General features: G+C 37.8%; 1 protein-coding gene across 3 annotated transcripts in view; it reads left to right on the forward strand.

Annotated features, from left to right (window-relative positions):
* grip2b (glutamate receptor interacting protein 2b) overlaps positions 1-23,731 on the forward strand; it is a 159,223-nt gene that overhangs the window by 121,645 nt on the left and 13,847 nt on the right. For all 3 annotated transcript variants that reach the window (XM_088917300.1, XM_088917297.1, XM_088917299.1), the window contains exons 10-17: positions 1,459-1,593; positions 3,529-3,681; positions 5,131-5,317; positions 9,924-10,069; positions 12,890-12,970; positions 16,872-16,935; positions 18,976-19,121; positions 22,032-22,176. In XM_088917300.1, the coding sequence (XP_088773426.1) occupies positions 1,459-1,593; positions 3,529-3,681; positions 5,131-5,317; positions 9,924-10,069; positions 12,890-12,970; positions 16,872-16,935; positions 18,976-19,121; positions 22,032-22,176 (1,057 nt within the window). The remainder of the gene's footprint in view (positions 1-1,458; positions 1,594-3,528; positions 3,682-5,130; positions 5,318-9,923; positions 10,070-12,889; positions 12,971-16,871; positions 16,936-18,975; positions 19,122-22,031; positions 22,177-23,731) is intronic.

Raw genomic sequence — 23,731 nt, forward strand, 5'->3', positions numbered from 1 at the left:
CTGTACTAAGAGGGATCAAATAAGTTCAAGAAAATAACTTAAATCCTACAAATTAGTTCATTCCTATTACTTTTCATCACACCTTTCAGTCTTGGACTAATTGAGCTTCATGTTTCTTAAAAGGAATAAAAAAATAATGCATTTCAAACTGACAAGTTGAATAATTGTTTTAATTCAATTGTGCACTAATGAGCCCTTATTTTGATACATAACAGATTTTTAAAATGAAATTCATTAGAAAAGTGTGGAGGGGCAGTACTGTATTCCTGTGGATCTTTTCAAAGCCAACAGCACTGAAGAGCTGGACAAAGTCATTGAATTGGTCTATTCAATTTTAATTAAATTTAGCATCTTATTAGAAAGGTCAAAGACTTATGAATAGTGTACAGATTATATTGTTTTCCCATTTTTGACCAACAATTGGCAATATGATGTGATCTTGATTACATAATTAAACTAAAATATGTGTAAGAAGTACAATCATCTTATATTTAGGTCTTAACCAAGTGCTAATGAAAAAGCACCCAGTAAATCTGCAAGATCAGCTGAACTGGGGCCAGCTGGCAACTCTAGCTGGAATTGACGGGTATATTCATTCTTCATAACAACATTAAATGGAAATAAGGGCCAAGTGTCAAAAACAATATAGCTATAATTAAGGCTGTCAGGTACTTTATAACATACTGTACAAGATTTGGAGTTTTAGTGAAGGAGACTGCAATATGAATAAGGAACAAAAGACAACTCTTTCTTTTTCAAAATGAAATACCTAACATTGTGTGCTTAATGAGCTGATGGTCCTACCAACCAATCAGAGTCTCACATTCCTCACATTCTCATGCCTATCTGTCGTGTTTAATTCTGAGAGAGGCAACCTGCTCCAGAATTTAAAGTTTAGGAAGGTGTGGAGTAGCGTGTGTTCATCTGACTTGGTGTTGAAGAGAGACTTATTGCATTTAGTATATTTGTATTTTGATCACTGCTTACAGTATAAAAAACCTTGGTCTGTGTTTATATTATTGGAATCTTATAATTTTTTGCATGCATTCTTATACCTGATCATCATATTCTTGCACCAACCACCTCAGGATATAATGTATTTGATTTGAAAAGCATAAATCCTCCTGTCATCTTTGTTTCCTGCCGTGTCTGGGCGTCCATGTGTTGCTGGTGAAAGGCAATATTGCAATTACTTCTCTTACATTTCTAAAATGGGAAAACTTGGAAAAGGAATTGGTACGTAAAAACTTGTGTCCTGGCGTAGGGAGGGACCCTGTGGGTCATTCTTCAAAATGAGGAAAAACCCTTGGGAAATGCCTGGGAAATAAACCATGTTGTGAGACAGTGGGTGGTAGTTCAATTCAGATGCAATTTGTCAGAACTGAGTTTAACTAACAAGTACATGCTGACCAGCATAGCTGAGTTTAAGAATAGTGTTTGATTTTCTTTCAATTACAGTGAAAGTACAGAAGAGTGACCATCATCACTGTTGGGATCCCTGTGTCAATTACTGCCACACTCCGCATCCTGGACACTGCAAGACCCCAACGTGGACTTCCTCTAATTCCACCACCAACCAGGAGTACTGCAAGTGTAACTGCCCTCATTCTCTCTCCCTTCTATTACAATTTATAACATAGCTGCTTTCTATAGACTTTTTAATACTCTAGAAGGTTTTTTTACTTCTTGACATGAAATCCTAGCTCTCAAAAGATTTTTCCTTAATAAATTGAATGCTGTTTTTTTGTATTCGATGGGAATTCATTTGTCGGTTTAATAATAAGTTAATTTTTTGCTGAAAAAATCCAAAAGTCTCTAGTTGTCTACTTATGCTTGGAAATGCTGGATGTAGCTGCCACATAAGGAGTCATTTAAAGCAACAAAAAACTACTAGGTTTAAGGTTAAAAACATAATCAAACTATGAACGTGTGAACAATGCATTGTTCAGTTGTGGATGCTAAGCATGTATTATCTGGCAATTTTCCATGACATTGCTGACCAGGCACAAATCGGCAGGAAGACAGTGCAGTCTTCTTTCACTGATGTTCTCCCTTCTTAGACGTCTTAGCAGCTTCATCGTTGCTCATTGCTGGTTGTTGATGCTGGTTTGAAATTTATGTAGTGATCTAACACATTATACGATACTATATTCTCATTTACAATGATGGAATGGAAAGTCCCCATTAATACGTATCATTTGATATTTACCAATTAACAAAGGGCGAGGAATGTATGGCCAAGCATGGTAACATGACACAAAAACCTTTTAGGAGTCTTGGTTAAAATAGGAGGAGCATAACCAACAGAAATATAACATATTCTTCGGCTCCTTCTGGAAATTCATTGCTTGACTGGCGTTCCTTATTCTAGAGGGATGATGGCCCCAGAAACCTTTTCAAAGTATCTATCATTTTAGCCAGGCATAATAAAACAAATACCTGCAATATCAGAAGCAAACGGAAGCAAGTGAATGGATGTACTGTATAGATTTCAGTGCATGGCAAAATTTTGAGATGTTGAATATAAGGGAATAAAATCCACCTTTTGAGCGGCAGTAGTTTATCTACTTCATTACTTATTTCAGATTACACTAAATCAAGGAGAGATTCATTTTCATCCCACCCCATATGTAGAATGTAAGATATTAATAGGTTTAGAAAAACCTATCTATACAACAGTATGTACAATATTGTCCCAGAATTGATGGTACTGTAGCTTTAATGCACTGTGTTGCAAAACTGCTAATAGAATTGCAATGCTTAATTTAATCTGCCTTCCTAGTAGAAGTTATAATTCACACCCCTGTACATTTTAAACATACTGTAGCAAAGCCAGCATTCCTGGGAGTGTTCCATCATGACAGAGCTCCCAGCCTCTATTATTATTCTGTGCTGATGATTTCTAAGAGCAGTAATTTGGAACTTTATTCTTACTATGCACTTGCTCGTGGAAGACTTGTGGAAAATTAAATCACCAGACCACAAATAGTGAGGTTGTGGCAATTAATTATTTTTGTCATAGTTGAGCTAAATTTAATCCAGTATAAATTTTGTTCATTGCATTAAGATTAGATTATTTAATTTTGTGTTTAATTTTTATATTTTTTGCCAAGCTGCAACATTTCTAACTGAACGAGGAAAAACAAAAACAAAGTGACGCGCTTACTCACATTGAAATTAAACGATTATTTTAAAATACACACACAGCCCCCCTAAAAATTGTCTTAGAGGAATTTTAATGTGATGAATTCCTTAATGCATAAAAGTTAACATTATAATGCAATACATTTTGTCCTAATGCAACACTTTACTTGCCCTTCTTTGTCCTTCAAAGTGCATACAGAGAGAAAATATTTAACATTATAATGTCTCAGTACATTGCTTTTGAAATTTCTATATTTTCTTCCATAGGAATATTGAAATAATTGTATATTTGCAAATAGTTATGTATGTAAAAGGTAATATATATTCATAGTATGTACTTTTAAATTTAAACCTGTTCCTGCTATGTGTGTTTGCTTTTATTAGCTCTGGTGTCTACCAATTTCTCCCCTGGCTCCACAAACACTTCGGGATTCCCCACCCAGAATGCCAGCACCCTGCCTCGTAACTCACATCCCATGAGTCCCCGGAATACGATGATGAAGAGGAGGCAAAGGAAGAAGGAGCACAAGAGCTCTTGTATGTGAAACACCATTTATGTAACCAGAAAAGCATCTTCCTGAACACAACTGTAAATTATTCTACTAGAAATTCATGTCTTCCCCAGTAAGATACTCTATTAGGTGTGAATTTAATATCAATTGAGTTTCTGTAGGATGTTAATAAAACTCTTACAGAAACAATGATGTACAGTATATACTCTACTAACCCCAAATCTAAAATCAACCCTCACATGAATTTGTCCTCAACATGTTTACTACTGAAAATTCATAGCTGTTTTGGGTACCAAAATTCATCCCTCATCCACACCATAGAATCTGGTCAGTGAATATTGTAGGGTCAAGGATGAAGTACTGTATCGCAGAACTCCTTCAGTCCTGCTTTTTTTCCTGCAAAGATCTGTTAGGATTCCTGCCTGCCTCACTGCTGGATCCATACAGAGCCTTGGACAGGACACAAACAAGGGTGTGTCATCACCCCAATTCTCCAATATTCAGTATTTCCAAGCATCTTACTTTATTTAATAAAAGACAAACTTCTGCTGGCATGCAACTGACTGAGCAGCAAATTATGTCATCTGCACAATCTCCAGTCCAAAACTAAAACCACCCTTGCTTCAGTCATCGAACTCCGTTTACAAAGATGATGAGTTTTCTTCTCCTAGTTCAGCGAGGGAAATCATGCCAGATCTGCAGCTGACACGAAGAAATGCAACATCAGCTCCTGCAAGATTACGGTTCTTGACTGAACAAGACGGGGGAAGAATATTTGAGAAGGGGCCTAGCACTTTGTGACCCAAAGGTGTCAGTATGAAGAAGCAAAGTGAGAGCATTGAAGAACACTCACCATAACCTGATCGCACAGTACACAGTCAGATATCTCCCAAGATATCCTTGTTCAACCTGCAAGAGTCTGTTTGGATACTGCATTGGTATTAGCAGTCAGCTTCGATCATCCTTGACCATGAGGGATAGCCATAAGAATGAATAAATTAGTCTTAAAATGCTTTATTAACATTCCATCAAATCTCAATTGATGATAAATTGATTATTAGTAGAATATTTAACCTTCATTTATGCAATCTCAAATAGGATTGTCTTGTTTTTCTTTAGTTTTTACATCCAAGGTATAAATATCAGCCCCCAGGGGACATGGTTAAGCAACAAAATACAAATGTTTTAATTATTACGTTCTGTGCTTTGTGTTTGGTCAGTAGTATGATCTTTGTCAAACCTACTAATATGTATTATATGGATAATATGTATACTAATATGGATTTTATAATTTGAGGAAGACATTGTGCCTTGAAGCTGTTGTTGCTGTTCTAACAATACTGACTGTCTTAACACAGTATTACCTGCTCTTATTGTTTTGCGTGTGATGAACTCTGAGTAGTGCGTATGGAGCATTGACTGATGTTGTGTGAGCAGTGTGGCCCAGGGAGCTGAAGCCTGTCTCCCGTCCCAGTATCTCTAGCCTCCAGCACTTTGGGGCCTGGTGGGCAGATTGTCCACACGGAGACCAGTGAGATCACGCTAAGGGGTGACCCACTCAACGGTTTTGGCGTTCAGCTCCAGGGAGGCATCTTCGCCACCGAGACCCTGTCTGCCCCTCCCCTCATTCGCTTCATCGAACCGGACAGCCCTGCTGAGAGGTGAGCCTTGAGCTATGTAAAAATTAAGCAGATCTTTACATGATCTTTCTTACCGTTTGTCTTGCCTTTGTCAAATTCAGGCCCTTAGCTCTCTTCCCTATAAGTAGTTCAAGTACAGTAGGCACTGTAGCTGCATCAGCAGGCACAGGCTGCAAAGGAACAAGTAAAGGTTTATTCCATGCTGAAAAGAGAAGGAAAGAAACACTGTTTCGGCTGTGGAGCCTTCTTCGGGTGACACCCGAAGCAAGGAATTAACCTTTACTTGTTCCTCTTCCCTATAATGCAGTTTATGTTAGTGAGAAATTGCAGCTTGGGTTTCGAAGTTTAAAACTGTCAAGGAAAGCGTTTGCAGAGAAAACCATTGTTGCTTTGAAAATATTACAATTTTTAAAATATTTTAAATGTAAATAAAAATTAAAAAGAAAAAATCCATTCTGTTGTCCACCTTACAGTATCTTCACTGAAGGTTCTAGCTGATTTTTATTTTTTACAACTTTGGCTGCATTCTCACCAATTTATAAAGCTGGGTATTTTCGTGGAACAATTCGGGTGGAGTACCTTGCTCAAGGTTACAACGGCAGCGTCTCTTCCAGTTAAGAGTGAAGAAACTTGTTGGCTATACTGCTGCCCTGATTCTTCAGGCTTAATGATAATTGTGCTTCCTGTTTTGGTTACACTAACGATCCATTTCTATGCCTTTCTAACACAAGTGTTTGCCCTGTTTTCACTACAAGTAATATTTTAACTTCCCCTTCAGTTTGCTTACCTGTTGTTTTCCAGCAAAGAACATGATCTACTATACAGTACTGTATATCATTGACACAATCTTTGCAACCATACTTATACCTAGAATGCTGATGGTGTAGGTCCATATGCAGGTACCGAGACCTAGGGGACTTCGTATGAGTAGGCGTACACTACAGCACCATTCTAGGACCAAGAGATTTATTTGGTTAACATCTGGAGAGCTCTGCTTTATAAATGAAGCTTTGTTACTCAGGGTTATCTGCCTGTGCTTCTGCAGACACAATGATCTGTACAGTGAGGCTCTATAGAAAAAATGTAATTTAGTTTTTTTTCTCACTTTCACCCATATTTGCAATTAAATTACCAGGCAAAAAGAGCAAGTTGACCATAGACCCAGCTCAGTATTATTTTCAACTCGAGAAAGTCTCTGATAGCTCTCTGTGAATGGGTATGCTTATATTTTAATACCACCTGAAAACATTTGCAAACAAAATTTGAAAAAGTCACATTTCATGATGGACTGTCATCCCATTCATTTATAGTCCTGATTTTTCCTGGATAGGTTCTGGGTAGCCTGGTGCTTTCTGATATTAGATGGATGATACGTTTTATCTAGCACCAAACACAAGCATACTTTTTCTTAAACATTCCAGCAAATGGTTGGAATACAGTAAATTACAGCTTCACCTCATCAAAGCACAATTACACCTAAAGCTGCAATTTGCACATAAAGTGTTTTTTTACAATATTATTAATCTTTTATTGAGGTGGAAATGAGGCATTTTATAACTGAAATACTAGATTGGTGGTTCCAAGCTCAGAAACTAAATAGGCTAGGGTATTTTTTGCAGCTTTTGAAAAGCATGAAAGTTCAGAAGAAATTTTTTGTCAGTTGAGTTAGATTAGTTTGTTACTCATATATCTGGGTCAGGGCTCAGTGGAATACTATACTTGATCTTGTCTTATCAGTATAGTAAAATTTTAAGAATTCTGTTTGAATGTGTAGGTTTGATCAAGTTAAATCTGGCCTGCATGGTTTTCACTGGACCACAAGTAAAAGGGTAATATTTACAAATATTTACAGCACCTTTTCTGTTTGAGCTTTATTCCCAAGCCTGTTTTTTTCGATGCTCCTTAGCTTTGTCTTCCAACTACCAAAGTAAGAATTGCTTCTGACAAGATTCCCTAAGGCGTTGTGTGAGAGAAAAACATTCAGCATAATGTTCTTGCTTTTTTGTTTCTATTTTTAATGATAATTTCTCCAACAGATAAATATTTTTTTTTCTTTTTCAAGTGTAATTTATCTTCATAGAAATCAAACTGTTTGTGTTCCCTTACATTTGGGAACACAGCTTTTCAGTTTTTGTTCAGTACTTCTAATTAACACTGAAATTCCTTTTCTCCCCCCCCCCCCCCCCCCACTTATAAACCTAATTGGTGAATTTTGATGGGCCAGGACGTTGGGCTGTGATCAGTTATCTCGTGGCAGTCCATGAGGCACTGACTTCCAGTTGGTTCATTTTCAGAAGGCATCCACCTAGATGACAGAATGGGTTTTTGTCCCCACTGGTGAACTGTGACTGGTATTTCCCAGTGGCATTGCATAAGCCCTGTACTTAAATGCTGCTTTGATTGCGTAGAATCAGTTCACCACAGAAATGGGTATTTGTGAGATTTGAACTCCTATAGATTTTGCAGCATAGCATGAAGCTGAGACCTCCTTCAATGTGAAATGTCCGATCATTGATTAAGACTCAAAGGGTCAAGGGACCTTTGTTACTAAGTGGAATTTATTTCTAAAGGTTGTTAAATTTTGGAAGTTTTTTTGTCCATTATTCTGTATAGGTTAATACTCTTGCTGCATGAAGACTCTGATCCAGGCTTCTCTGGCTGGCTGGTATGACTGCAGCCGGAATTGTGTTGGGAAGCTCTTTATTCTCTCTCAGCACCGGTGAATCCCTGTGTTGACATAGTTTATACTGAACATTTGACTGGTGGGATCCAAGATGACTTTGGAAGGACAGTGGAGGCTTGGAAGTGCTTGTTCCAAAGGGATTTTTCATAAGGGGTTCTCATTGTATCTGTTTAACTACATTGTAGGCATCTTTAGAGACAGAGAGGGCATTAGCACCAAGGGGGATGATGGGCAGAGTTTGTTTTGGATAGGACATAATTGTAGTATTTTGTTATGTCTGTAAAAATACAAACAAAACTGTTCGCAGAAAGTAGAAAACAACATGGACAGAAAGGGGCAGTGTGGCAGAGTGCCTCACAGCAGTGGGTTCAATTACAGATCTGGAGTGCTATGGTGTGGATTTTTTATGTTCTACCTGTGATTTTGTGGGTTTCCTCTGGGTGCTCTGGTTTTGTTCCACAGTCCAAAGACATATTGGTAGGTTATTTGGCTTCTGGAGAAATTGGTCCTGGAGTGGGTGTGTGTGTCTTTGTCCATCTACCCTGCAGTGGACTGGCGTCCCACCATCCCTAGTCAGGCACTTGTTGCTTGCTGGGATAGGCTCCGGCTCACTCGCAACCCTGAATTGGACGAAGCAGTTAAAAAAATGGATGGATGAATAGAGACATGGTACTTTAGCTTGCTAACTATTAGTCATAAAAAAACAAGAGGGACCTTCGCTCTTCAAAGTTAGCAGTTATTTTAACCGACATGCTGTTATGAACTTCTTTTGACAGCCAGGCACTTTAAAGGCATTAAGAAATATGAGTTCAGATCATATTGCTTTCAGAGGCTGTGAAGTTAATCATTTAATTATAGTTGTGACAGTCAGCAGTGATGTTGTCCATTTAACATTTCCTGCAGTCTGTGTAGGACATGCAAAAGCTTTATTTCTGGTTATTGATTTAAATCCCTGTCCAAGAGATGATAATTAGCAATCAATCAGAAGGTGCCTAATGGGGTTCATAGCCTTCAGGCACCAAGTTTTAAACCACACATCAATCATTGTGCCACTTCAGCACTTTTAAAAAGATAGCCTCTTACCCTGCCTCATGTAATTGAACTTTGAATGTCAGATTTGTTTTTCACACTTAAAAAAAAAAGAAACTGACCTTTTGCAATGTTGGTCCAAAACCCCAGAATGGATTTTCTGGCCTGTTTTTTTCTTTTTTTGCTTGAGATTTTTTTCTGTGATAATGGTATTCTTGGCTCTGTGCTCAATAAGGCACTGATAAATTTTAAAGGAAAGCACCATTGAGAACATTAGTAGTTGACAGAAGTCCCTTCAAAGAATCATATCGTAGTTAAACAGCTTTCACAAATGGAGCTGGCTCTTTTCCAGCTGGCCTCTCAGCCCTTTAAATGTCACACAAAAGACTCCACTCATGTACTGTAGTGAGTGCATTCCAGGCCTTGGCATCTGATTTTAACTCTATCCTGAACACTTGTTCTTAGTCATGTTACATTATACCAAGCAGCCTGCACAGAGAGGTCCATGTAAATCAATAACAGGCACAAAACAGAGCACAGATAGAAAGACAACAGTGCCTGTTTGGCTTTTTTGTCTCATGCTGGGCTTGACTCATGCAGAATATGCTTATTGTGTGCAGAAGGCGTTTAATTATGCTTTATGTTAGTATGCTCAATGTGACACTAAGCATTCTTTGGGAAAACTTCAAATTGTTTATAATGGCATGTTTTTACTGCTTCAGAGGCCAATCCCTCTAGTGGATGCACTGATGCAGTGTCAAGTATGTTCTGATTAACAAATGTGTGGCTCAGTAAGGCACAGCAGGTGACAGCATCATAATGAAGGCATACCAAGCAATGTTAAACATTTCCTCTTATTAAGAATCAAACCAAGCTGCTAGTGCCTAAGGGCTTTTTTTGTGTTTCTGTTCACAGGTGTGGGTTGCTCCAGGTTGGAGACCGACTTTTGTCCATTAACAGCATTGCAACTGAAGATGGAACTCTTGAGGAGGCCAATCAGCTCTTACGAGATGCAGCACTATCCAATAAAGTTACTCTGGAAATAGAATTCGATGTTGCAGGTTTGGAAACTGTTATTTTAAGGCAGGGGTGTCTAGCCCTGGTCCCATAGAGCCCCCAGTCCAGGAGGTTACACGGGAGCCAATTGCCAAATTTCAAAAGAGTTGAAAACACTGCAGTTGCAGTTGACGTCAGTGAAGCGTGTTATCTGTTAAATAATCTAGCATAAATCTTAAAAACCTAATACCCTTCAGTCCTCAGGGACCAGTGTTTTTCCAAAATTTAGAGTGCATGATTTGGTGTGACCTACTGTATAAGACTTACAGTACTGTGATGCAGTTGGAGATCCCTGTCTTAATGTGAGCCCCTTATTACTGAATTATCTTTAAAATACAATTTACTCAGCATCATAGTGGTAACTAAGTTGACTGTTACAGCAAACAGAACTTCCAAAATAGTGTTGCTGTTGACTGTTGACTGTGTAGGACAGAATACAACTTAAGAGCGTAATTCTCATGTGGACAAAAACATGTAGTTGGAAAATGTAAGGCCTGAATCTTGCCTCCCATGTGATCTCCTCACCTAGATTTGGCTATGGTCAGCTCTTCATAAATCACAGCCCTTCTTTCAGTTGCATCTCTGTTCTGCAATCCCAACCTCTGGAATCGTGAAGGTGATGAGGTTGCCGATGTCCCCACTGCCGACATCAGTTAAGAATCGGCTGGATGGATCCTTGGATCAATTAGCTACTAGCAATCAAACAGGATAAATGGGTCGTATGGCCTCCTCTCACTTCACGTCAATCAAGTTCAAGTATATTGTCATTATACTCATATACAGGCATATGGTATAACGAAATACTATTTAGATAGCTCTCAAACGATAAGTAGTACAAAAAACAACAACAATACAATTGTGTAATAAAAGAGAGACAACAGGCAGTGTGCAAAAACAACATCAGATGTGCAAAAACATGCATCAACAGAATGAAATAAAAGGATAGAAATTATGGAGGAGTGAGCTTTTTGGCATGTAAGGTAGAGGTAGATTTCAATGTGTGTTTGAGTTTTTGGTAAGAAAGAAGGCACTGTGAAGTTCAGATCATAGGTGAGAGTGAGAGAGGCTGGGAGTTTAATAGTTTGATAGTGCGGGGGTAAAAACTGTCTCTGAGTCTGGTAATCCGGGCCCGAATGCTCCTTATAACCTTTCTTATGTTCTTAATTTTTTACAATAATCCATCAACTGATTTGTCTTTTTCTTTACAGAGCATATTTGACCCATTGCAGATGTAGAATGGTAGATATGAAACTGGTCCTTAGTCCTTTTGTAGAAACTGTTTAGGGGCATATTTTATTTTTTCGGAAAGGCCAGATGACTGAATGACCAGATGACCGTTTTTTTTTCCTGTTTCTTCATCTTCCAATATTACTAACAAAGCTCTCTTCTTTGCTTTCCCTGGGGACATTTGTCAAACGATAGTTCAGATCTTAGTCTTGGTGGCAGGGATGGATTTGTTTGGCTGATTTTACTGCTTCTTAAAAAATGTTGCTGCTGTGTTGAGAGCCTCTGCATTCCCACTCCTGGTGTCAATGGATCGTGTTTTATCTTGATATCATTTGTAGAAAGATTTTTGCTGTTCGAATCCATGATGCCAGGAGATGGGGCTTGTCAGCTGACATGATGTCTCAGTACTTCTGTTGTAGCAGTTTGATTCTCGCCTGGGTTTCCTCTGGGGGGAAACCTAGAGGGGCCACAGCAGATAGCGGAAGTGTTGTCCTAATACTGTTTTGTTTGTGCTTTTTTCTACTTTTGAACATTTCAAACTATTAACTATTTCACAAAATGATTGCAGCTGTTCTAACACTAGATGAATCAGCTGAGTAACACAAATACAGTACAAGTGCAGTTTTGTAAATCAGGAAATTAAGCCTAAATGAGTTTGTTTCAATATATACCTCAGGTAACAATTTCACAATAGTCTTTCAGATGCTGAGCAAGATTTTATTTCATATTTTTAGCTGAGAAGGTGAGATAAAATGTATTCTTACTGTTTCATTTTGGATTTTTTTTTTGGGGTGGTTTCTATTTCAGTTGTTGAGGTTCTAGAAACCTGCTACTGTAGTTTGAAATTAAGTTTATGTTGCATAAGGCTCTGGATGAACTACTGTATGTAGGTTTGATGCTGGTTCAGCACCTAGTTCTAGTTTTTACATGAGCATTTAAAATAATTAATACACAAATGCAAGGAATGTTTCTCTTTTCAAATTTTAAATTTCTTTTAAGATCTGAAAGATTTTCAGATTTTTTTTCAAAAGATGATTTTTTTGTGGTGGGCCTGTTTAGTAGTTTGCACGCCCACAGAAGACAATTGTCTGAGAAGACAATTACATGGAACAAAGTCATGGAGATACAACAAGTAAAACAAATAAGATAATGATGAGAATATTCCTGTATCATATGGACGTTAAGAACGTACTGTATGAAAGGTAAAAAATGAGATCTAGTTTTAGTTTCTAGTAGCAAAATAATGAGAAGTTTTCATCCCACCATTTCTTGAAAGAAACTAGAGTATCAGCTTTGACAACAATGTTGTGCTGCTTTTGCCATACTCCCACACTTTTTTAAGACCGGTCTACTGTTTTAATGTTTTCATGTTTTAAATGCACTTACTTGTAGTGTATACTTCACTGTTGAAGTACAGTCTACTTTTCAGAACAGTACTGAAGACTAAATTTCCTCTAAACAGGTTGATTGGCCATTTTTTTTTAATTTTATCTAAACTGTCAGTACTCAAGTACGTGAAGGGGTTCAATACAATACAGTATATACGCAAAAATACTGTCTAAACCTACCACAATGCACTCTCTTGTTTTTCTTTCCAGAATCTGTTGTCCCCAGTAGTGGTACATTCCATGTTAAATTGCCCAAGAAAAGAGGGGTAGAGCTGGGAATTACAATCAGTGGTGAGTAGCAGCTTCAGCAGCCTTTTTTAAAGTTCTTTCCATAGTGCCTCTGAGCTCTTTAGGATCGAGAGCCTAGTAAATTAATCTCCTTCTGAATCGATGCCCAGGCAGCGCTCCGCGAACCGTGTCTTCAGGAAGCCTGTGTGGAGATTGTCATGCAGGGATTAAGTGCTTCATTAGGAATGATTAAAAAAATATTAACATTTATCATGGCCTCTTTATCTATACTCCTCAACTGAAAGAAAATGAATAGAATTTTTCAAGCAGTATCCCTGGCTTTCATGGAAGTAACTGGCCAGGTCTCATTTGGATCAACTGTGGAATAAACAGTTCTCTTTCCGAGTCAGAGCTGTTGTCTGAAAAATACATAATACATCAAGTCTACTCCACTTTGTGTCTTGCACTGTTTTTATTTTTAGTTTATTGTTTATATATGCTCTATTTTACAGGGTAAGAAATAGGAAGAGAACAGTGATGGGAAAAGGGGGCAAATATGGACAAATATTACATTGCTGTAATATTTGGAGTAGTAGGTGAATTATCATCAGTAGCCAGGGCCGCATTCCACCAAGTGTTGCTACTGTTATTAACACCCTTTGCATCTTGACCAGGTGCGATTGTAAAAGCATCTTCCAAACAAATAAATGTACATGAAAATGAATAAGTGAAGTGGCAGAAAAATCTGCTCTGCTTGTCATGATGGGATACAACCTTTTTTAAAAAAAATCACCAAATGAATATCAGACAGCTTAAAGTTTGTATAGTCTGTAGCTTTTCCAGTTTGTGCATTCAACTAAGTAATGTGTTACATTGGTCTCTATATGTGGTGAAAGTCAGATTGTTTCAACTGAATGCCACAGTTTACTGCTTTCAAAAGTGACACTACAGATATCATAATTCCTGTCTCTAACACCTTGACACACGTGAGCCTGCAGTCTAGGCCTTCTGTTTTCCCTTTAAATTTCCCTGTAGAAATTTTGAAGGAGAAGAAAAGCATTCTCTGCTTGTGATTTTGCAGCACAGCTGAAGAAATGTACAGTAAACCCAGAGGCATTAATTTTTCTTCTCCATTCGTTTTGCATAAAGTATGTTAACAGTACAGTATTTTAAGTCGTGTTAGGGGAAGGAGAAAAAAAGAAGTCACTTCAGATTTTTTTGGTTGTCAAAAAAGGAGACAAAGTTATAACTCTCTACTTATCAGATTATCATATACGTTTATAGGATGCCTTTTACCAAACCTGGCTTTCCACAGCTTTTGGAATAATTCTTGGAAGTTGCATGTAGTTTGTAGCTGGATGGTAAATGCAAACACTGTGACAGAACAAACTATTAACTCTAAAAAGTCTTCTTCTTTGTGCTGGAATGGGAAAAGGGAAAAGTCCCTCAGGCAAGTCTCTTTCGAGATGCCCTGCTGCGACCCTGAAACCCGCAAAGATGGGTATGTTCCTAAGAACAGTGGTTTAGTGATTGTTGAGCCTCTCGCACTCCAGTTGGACAATTCAGTCATTTAGGAAGTCAAAATCGAAGCAAGAGACTCGATTTTGCCCTGCTTTTGAGATTTCAAAATCTTTAAAGAATTACTCTCTTAATTTAAGTAGCTTGAGTCAACACTGTGAATAAGTGTTTAAATTATTTTTATTTAGTACTTAGTACTTCAAGTAGGTAGCTGCATCAGCATGCGTAGGCTGCAAAGGAACAAGTTAAAGGTTTATTCCATGCTGAAAAGAGAAGAAAGGAAACAACGTTTCGGCTGTGGAGACACCTGAAGAAGGCTCCACAGCCGAAACGTTGTTTCCTTTCTTCTCTTTTCAGCATGGAATAAACCTTTAACTTGTTCCTTCTTTTTACTTATATTTTTTTCTGCAATGATCTTAGATGGAGTGCCATGGCTTTTCAAGATGAAAAATATTTTAGTCCTGCTTCTCCCCTCTCTGTTACAGTTCCCCAAAGGACAGTAAATCTTTGTCTACTTGTTCAGCTTTCCATCCTTTCTTGAGTCATTAGTTCCTCTCCCAGCAATCAGTTTATGAGGAGGAACCAACAGTATGAACAATGTTCAACTCCCACAGCTACCTTACAGGCCTGATGCTGAGCTGTGTCCTTGCTGGAGCGCAGTATGAATTGTTGCCTTTGCATCCAGAACTGCAGCTTTGTGTATCTGCTTGCTCAGCAGCACGGTCAATGGAAGTGAGCACCATTGTCCCATGCGCTGCTTTGTCCTGAGTGTTAAAATCATTAATTTATCTCATCCATTGAATGTAATGTCTGCTGCTTTCGCCTTCAAAGACAGACCACCCTTGTTGTTGCAGCATAATCCATTTTCTTCTTTGCTCAGAAACAAACACTACTTGGCATTATCAATAAATTACCCTGGGTATATCCTGTGATACAAAATAAGGTTTGTGTAAAGAGGTTGTTCTCTTAAACTGAGACAAATATATGACAAATATAGCTCGCTGCCAATGTTTATCACTGCTTGTTATAAAAGTTGGAAACACATCAATATAAGGTTATCCCGTATTTAGGAAGGGGATGGACCCTTTTTAATAGTTGCCATGCTCCCTGATAAAGCAGGTTCTCGTAATTGTTCAGGACTTTTTGATTAATTAAACCAATTATAGACATCAAAACCCTACTAGATCTTTTATTTTCCTGCGAAATATACACAATTAATAGACTGCGGCAATTTGTATATCAAATATGAATTCTTAAGATTTCCACATTATCCTCACGGAGAAAAGGAAAGTCTTTATCTTCAGTGCCCTTTTCTTCTGAAGCTAATTATTTCTCAAAGTCTAGCTCCAGTATCACAGTGGAAAATCATGCTCTGTTAAATGTGGGATTTAAGAATCTCATTTGAAAGGATTGGTTATACATCCGAAAGACAGAAGGCCTTCTGGGAGACATGTGAAAACTTCAGTCTCCAGAGAAAGGAAGGCCAAAACAGAGGTGCCTCGTTTTTGTGAAGGAAAAGGTTTCCCAGGATTTGCAAGCAATGAAAGAAAAACTGTAACAAGTTCCATTCTCTGATGTACAATCTCATCTAAGAAAACTGTTAATGCATGTTAAACTAAAACTGCATTTCAGTTTTGTTACTTAGATACCACAGTTTAACTGGCAGCATCCTAATGATAGAACACAGGTTTAGTGGAGTGTGTATCATATTTGTTTTTTTTTAAACAAATCTATTTTTAAATCTGAATGTTGAGTTATGCTAGTATGGTCTGTCACATTCCAAACTCTTCACTTCTCAAAATCTCATTATACAGTACCTGCATGTTTTCTCCATTGTTTAAGGGTTTTCAATCTGAGAAATGAGGGTAGTGTCACATCTGCTGAGAACAAGGACTGGAGAACCTTGATCACAGAAGAAAACGCAAGCACAGACTGTGAGCCTTGCAAGTGTGTCTGACCTATAGCAATGTGGTAGCCTCTGGCACTGGGTTTCCATGTCTTAGTGCTGTTGACTGCTTGTTCTTTGAGAAAGATAACAGAAAACTCCATCCTTTATGGAATAATCTCCTTTCACTCTTGATTTAATCGTTAGTTTTTGCAGGTTAACATTAATGCAAAACAAGAAGTGGTCTTCAATTATTTTATAAAAGCAAGTGAAAAATGCACAGTTCCTTTCATACATGTACTGTAAATATCTTCTCACACAGCTAATTAAAGTTTACCTCCACTTACCCGAAATGGTATGTCTCTGATATTTACCCCTGATTGCAGTATATTCCATGAAAGGATAACAAATTGTGCTTTCCTTGGTGATCTGCCAATGTGTTGGCAAAGTCCTAGAAGTCTCCCCTTCAGTGTGATTTTAATGCACTCAAAGACTGGAAGTGCAACATTCGCTAAACCTGTCATTTTAAATCCAGTTTTTTTTTCTCTCCTTTCCCAACAGCAAGCAAAAAGCCAGGGGAGCCCCTGATCATCTCTGATATTAAAAAAGGAAGCATGGCGCATAGGTATGTGACTCTGGTGCTTGTGACAGAATGCCAGGGGGCATGGTAAACCTTTGACAGGGAAGAACATTTATCTAACAGGCTTCTTTAGCGAATGGCCTGAGGGAACTGGAATGCCTGTAGCAATAAGAATCTCCTGTACGTTCAGCTAGTGGAATGAGAACATCCCTTTCTTGGAGGTAAAACTTTTCGAGCCTGTGACAGCCATTCTCAGATTGCGGTAATTTGCAGTGTATCTTTTTCTGATGAGGGGTTTTTGTTTGCGTAGTAATAGGAGTATACAAATTTTGTAAGCTGTCTGAAATCTTATCAGTTATCAACCCATTGAACTTGTATCTTTGATCGGTAATGTTCCCAAATTCCATGTTCAACGTGCTTTCAGTACTATTTCAATTAATAAAGGGGTGAAATCGACATTTGTAACATGTGAAACTTCTGTAGTCTAAAGAATTCTGGATCATTTTGAAATAGCTGTGCAAACTAGTGGACTCCATAGAATTGTTTCCAAAATTCCAATGGAATTTTATGGCCTTTTACTAAAGAAAAGATACATAATTGTGATTAAAACCAGTGTTATTAAATATTATCAATGTTTTTCTCATCAGCAATAAATGTAATTGGTGCTATAAAACTAAATATTCCATTCAAAATATACAGTAACTTAAAATGCAAAGGAGTACAGCTATATCCTTTTGATAACTGGCACTACAATATAATACATATAATATTGTATATTGTAACGCTTACGGCCGACAGGTACTGTGTAAGAGCCGGCGTACCAGAGCAGGTGACGTCACCGCCCTTCCCTGTGATAGCAGGACCACAGCTACTGGGCTGTAGAGAGATCTCTCTTTAGCTCACGGGGCTAGGTCGCTGCAGAGAGACGCGGAAGTCCCGGGTTCGAGCCCCGGACAGTGTGGGGCCGACCTGATGCGGCAAGGGTGCCCGCCGGAGCCCCCGTTGCGTTATAATATTATATATTCTAGTAATATACTGTAGTACTACAATATATCTGTAGAAGTCTATCCTCATGATTAAAAGTAGAAAAGATCTCATTATAGTCACTTGGGTAAATGCTTAAATGTTTTTAAAGGCAATGAAGTATTGCATTGCTAATACATTTTCTACAAAAATAGTGAAAAATTACCTGCCATGCCATGTTTGCAACGAACATTTTAGACTACTTGAAATCACTGAATTATAGCAGTTTATCATAAATACAGCTCAGAACAAAAAAAAACATTGTGTTATCAGGTACATACAGTACCTAATTTGTAAAGGGAGTTATTTTTCATAGAAAAAATGTATTTTAAGGGACAGTTCTGAAACGTTTGTAGACCTATTGCCTCAAAGCAGCCAAAAAGATCATTTCAAAACTCTGCCAGCTGAGGGAGATCTTTCCCTTTGTGAAATAATTTCAACGAGAAGCAGCGGCAGTCCTCATAGTATAGTCGTGTATGCTTTTATTTATTACAACTGCCAAACATCAAAAGATTATAAATTAACCTCGTCAATTCTAATCGTCTGTTTTACAAAAAGAGAGCTATCAAATATGACCAGTTTCTCAATTTAATAAAGGTTGAAAAGGCAATTCCGTCTTTAAGATCTCCAATTATTAACCAAATGTCTGTTAACATTTGGAAATCTGAAGTTAAAACAAAACCCAGACCCTCAGACAAAAACCGATTGAAATGAAATATTGAATAATCTCTCACCTGTGCATGATGCTTTGCATTTTTACCCTTATTTGAACATCAAGGTTTATGGGATTTCTTTGTTAAATTTAGTTATTCTCCTTTCAGACAGGACTATAAATTGATGCTTTTCGGCCTCAGATGTAAATATTAGTACTTTAGATGCTAAAAGTGTAAAAATGCTTTCTTCATTGCAGCTGAAAGGCTACTGCTAGAAAAACCACAGCACTGTGTGTCTTGATATCTTGCTATATATGATGGTGACAACTATCCTGACAATAACCATGACTAAATAGTGGAGGGTTTTATGAACATCTTTCCCTAAAAGTCTTCTGCCCCCTTCCCACAGAACAGGCACCTTAGAGCCAGGAGACAAACTGCTGGCCATTGACAACATCCGCCTGGAGAACTGCTCCATGGAAGATGCAGTTCAGATCCTGCAGCAGTGTGAGGACCTGGTCAAGCTGAAGATCCGCAAAGATGAGGACAACTCCGGTGAGAAGCAGTGCACATTATCCAAGTGATCTCTTGGACTTGTGGGGAGTAGTGGGGAGCAATGTGTGCATAGAGACAGTTGACTTATCTTCCCCATAGTGTTCATAGTGTTTGTGAATATCCTGCTGTTAGAACAGATGTTCCTTTAAACGCTTTGAATTTCTTAAAACAGTCATAAAATTGTAGCATTATTTATGAGCACAATCTCAACATCTCATGGTAAACTGCGAGCACCATGCATTTATATGACAAATAAAAAAATCATTACTGCTTCTTTGCTTTTGCTGCATTTGTATTGTCATACCTACAACAGTGGGCTTGCAATTGGAGAGGATCTTCAAATTAAATGTTAGTTTTTCCAGGGCTATCAGTTAGAGGATGGTGAAATATGTTGAAATGAAAGTATGAAAGTGTTTCTTTATTGACACAGTTTAAAAGGGATCAGTCATCATCAGTTTTAAATATGCATTCAACCAAGTATGCATGGTCATATACAGTGGTGTGAAAAAGTGTTTGCCCCCTTCCTGATTTCTTATTTTTGTGCATGTTTGTCACACTGAAATGTTTCAGATCATCAAACAAATTGAAATATAAGACAAAGATAACACAAGTAAACACGAAATGCAGTTTTTAAATGAAGGTTTTTATTATTAAGGGAAAAAAAATCCAAACCTACATGGCCCTGTGTGAAAAAGTGATTGCCCCCTAAACCTAATAACTGGTTGGGCCACCCTTAGCAGCAACAACTGCAATCAAGCGTTTGCGATAACTGGCAATGAGTCTTTTACAGCGCTGTGGAGGAATTTTGGCCCACTCATCTTTGCAGAATTGTTGTAATTCAGCCACATTGGAGGGTTTTCAAGCCTTAACCGCTTTTTTAAGGTCATGCCACAACATCTCAATTGGATTCAGGTCAGGACTTCATTTTGTTTTTCTTAAGCCATTCAGAGGTGGACTTGCTGGTGTGTTTTGGATCATTGTCCTGCTGCAGAACCCAAGTGCGCTTCAGCTTGAGGTCACGAACAGATGGCCGGACATTCTCCTTTAGGATTTTTTGGTAGACAGCAGAATTCATGGTTCCATTTACCACAGCAAGTCTTCCAGGTCCTGAAGCAGCAAAACAGCCCCAGACCATCACACTACCACCACCATATTTTACTGTTGGTATGATGTTCCTTTTCTGAAATGCTGTGTTACTTTTACGCCAGATGTAATGGGACACACACCTTCCAAAAAGTTCAACTTTTGTCTCATCAGTCCACAGAGTATTTTCCCAAAAGTCTTGGGGATCATCAAGATGTTTTCTGGCAAAACTGAGACGAGCCTTTATGTTCTTTTTGCTCAGCAGTGGTTTTCGTCTTGGAACTCTGCCATGCAGGCCATTTTTGCCCAGTCTCTTTCTTATGGTGGAGTCATGAACACTGACCTTAACTGAGGCAAGTGAAGCCTGCAGTTCTTTGGATGTTGTTGTGGGTTTTTTTCTGACCTCTTGGATGAGTCGTCGCTGCGCTCTTGGGGTAATTTTGGTCTGCCGGCCACTCCTGGGAAGGTTCACCACTGTTCCATGTTTTCGCCATTTGTGGATAATGGCTCTCACTGTGGTTTGCTGGAGTCCCAAAGCTTTAGAAATGGCTTTATAACCTTTTCCAGACTGATAAATCTCAATTACTCTGTTTCTCATTCGTTCCTGAATTTCTTTGGATCGCAGCATGATGTCTAGCTTTTGAGGATCTTTTGGTCTACTTCACTTTGTCAGGCAGGTCCTATTTAAGTGATTTCTTGATTGAGAACAGGTGTGGCAGTAATCAGGCCTGGGTGTGGCTAGAGAAATTAAACTCAGCTTTCCAAAGATGTGATAAACCACAGTTGATTTATGTTTTAACAGGGGGGGCAATCACTTTTTCACACAGGGCCATGTAGGTTTGGATTTTTTTTTCCCTTAATAATAAAAACCTTCATTTAAAAACTGCATTTTGTGTTTATTTGTGTTATCTTTGTCTAATATTTCAATTTGTTTGATGATCTGAAACATTTCAGTGTGACAAACATGCACAAAAATAAGAAATCAGGAAGGGGGCAAACACTTTTTCACACCACTGTATGTCTTGTAACTTTTAGAATAAACATTTGTTTTTGAGTTGAGTAGCAAGTTTCCTAGATTTTAATTGCTTTTTTTGTTGTTGTTGATGCTCCCCTGTAAGGAATGCTATCCGAAATCATCACACTGGTAGAGCTATCTAGTGATGCAGCTTTGTGACCATCTGATGGCTTCACCTTTTATTTTTATTTTTATTTTTATTTTTTAAGTCTTCTGCTAATGCATGCAGTGTGAGATAAGCTGTTAGATGTTCTGAACACTGATGTGACACTCTTTGAAGCTACACCATCCAATCCTCTTTCTTCAGCACTCTACTTTGCAAAAAAAAAAATCAAATAAAATCCTAAAATCTGTGCCAGCAGATTTGGTATAAAGTGCTTCTCTTCAATCAGACTAGGAGATGACTGAACAGTAGGCCTCTGCAATCTTGCTTTTTATTACACTTTTTTTTCTACATTTTGAAGTTGTCATGCCTGACCTGGAATGTTTTAAAAAGAAAGGATCTGCTTAGTATGGACCACCTGACTTCCTTCACTGGTGACCTACTTTAACTGGATTTTACCTTAAGCTGTGATGGTTTTAAAGCTGGTGAATTAAGCACCTTTCTTAACTTTGCCCTTTTTGTGTTCTTCAAACTGTTTAACAAGTTGCATACAGTAAAATATTTGTACTTTGTATGCTACAGTAAGTACATTACATGCAATGCGTTATTTTCAGAATTGTGGCAATTAAAATAATGATTTCCTTCAATTCAATGGTGCTGTAATGCACTATATATCAGACCCTCCTCTGTTTGCTTTACCCTGTATTAGATGAACAGGAGATGACTGGCTCAATAATCTACACCGTGGAGCTGAAGAGATATGGGGGCCCTCTGGGAATCACCATCTCTGGGACTGAAGAGCCCTTTGACCCCATTGTCATTTCTGGCTTAACCAGGAGAGGGCTGGCTGAAAGGTGAGATATTAGGAAAGCTACAAGATCAGTAGACTTCCTAGTGCAGTCAGCTCCCTCTAGTGTCTCCAGACACTGCAACACAAAAGCTTTAGACTGCAGAAAATGGTCTAGTTTCTTGATAATTGAATCTCTTCTTTTGTAGTGCATTTAAAATCAATCTTCATTATGTTGTGATATCCAACACTATGGGACTGGGACTATGGGAGTTATTTTCTATATGCCCGTCGGCAGTAACACGTTTTATTAGTATTTTTCTAAACTTGCAAAAAGCAAAGAAACAAATTAGTTAATCCATGGCACTAAGAGTTTTTTTTTTCGATTTCATCTTTCCTGGTCTTATTGATAAGCACCATCTTCATAGACATATGTATTTTATGTCAGTTGTTTTAGCTCACTGGAGAATCTCTCTGACTTTGAAGCATTATTTATTAACATTATTAACTCACAGTTGCTACAGTACATTCAGTATTACATAAAATCCATCTACAGTACATGCGTCTTAATTACAATTATGAGTGGACAGTACTAGGTTAACTAACCTAGAAGTTCCAAATGTCCATTTACTTTAATTATACGTATAGTGAAGCGTGTAAGGGTAAGCATGGTAACTTTTAGGATGGTTGCTCTTTTCGAATTAGATTTAAAAATGTTTTGTATAAATGAATAAAACTCTCTTTACCTGAATCTCCAGTAAGAACATCACTAATGAGAAAAGACTGAGCTCTCAAAGGAGCACTGTGTTTCTAAAGTAATCTTTATTCTTGCAGTTAAACCTTTAATAGGTTATAATTTAAACAAGGTGGAAGATACAGACAAGTATGATTGAGTTGTATAAAAAGAACTTTAAGAGCTGGGCTTCATCTTTCTCCAGAGCTTTCGCTATAAACTCTATAAAACTGAATACTGTGTTAATAGTGAAATGATCCATTTGTCACTCTGAGATGTTTTTTTACAGGACAAAAACTGTGGTGTTTTCTTTGTATTATTCATATTTGTAAATACATTACTGTATGCACAACATTAAGAAGATAAAGACGTTAATATTCTACTGCACATAGCTTTGAGAAGCCTGCCACCTAGTGAACAGTTCAGAAAGCTATTTTACTTTTTTCTTAGTCCATTTAGCAATAAGATTTGGAGGTAGTAATGTATACAGTACATTATATCAACTTAACTTTGACATACATATACCATCATTCTCACACTGAGGAATCTTCTTTGTGGTAATCTACTGTGTGTATTTTTTATCTGATTTCCAAGACAAGAAGAAAAACAAGAACTGTACCCAGTACCTAATTTCCCTGTTTTCAAATTATTCAGTTTTTGTTGTGTAGCTGTAAAAGTTTAATACTGTAAAAACTTTTTAATAATTTTGCACTTTCTAGTAAGCTTGTGTGTTCCTACAAAAGCATATCTTCTTTCCTCTAGTCATTTTGTCAAGAAACTTTGAAGTTAAGACAGTCTGTTTCTCAGTAAAATTCGATTTTAAAGAACAAAGAAAGACATTTCGTTTCAGCAAAAAAATGTCAGTATATTATTTCTTTTTTTCATCTGA

The sequence above is a fragment of the Atractosteus spatula genome, chromosome 5, assembly GCF_055471065.1.
Source record: "Atractosteus spatula isolate fAtrSpa1 chromosome 5, fAtrSpa1.hap1, whole genome shotgun sequence".
NCBI lineage: Eukaryota > Metazoa > Chordata > Actinopteri > Semionotiformes > Lepisosteidae > Atractosteus > Atractosteus spatula.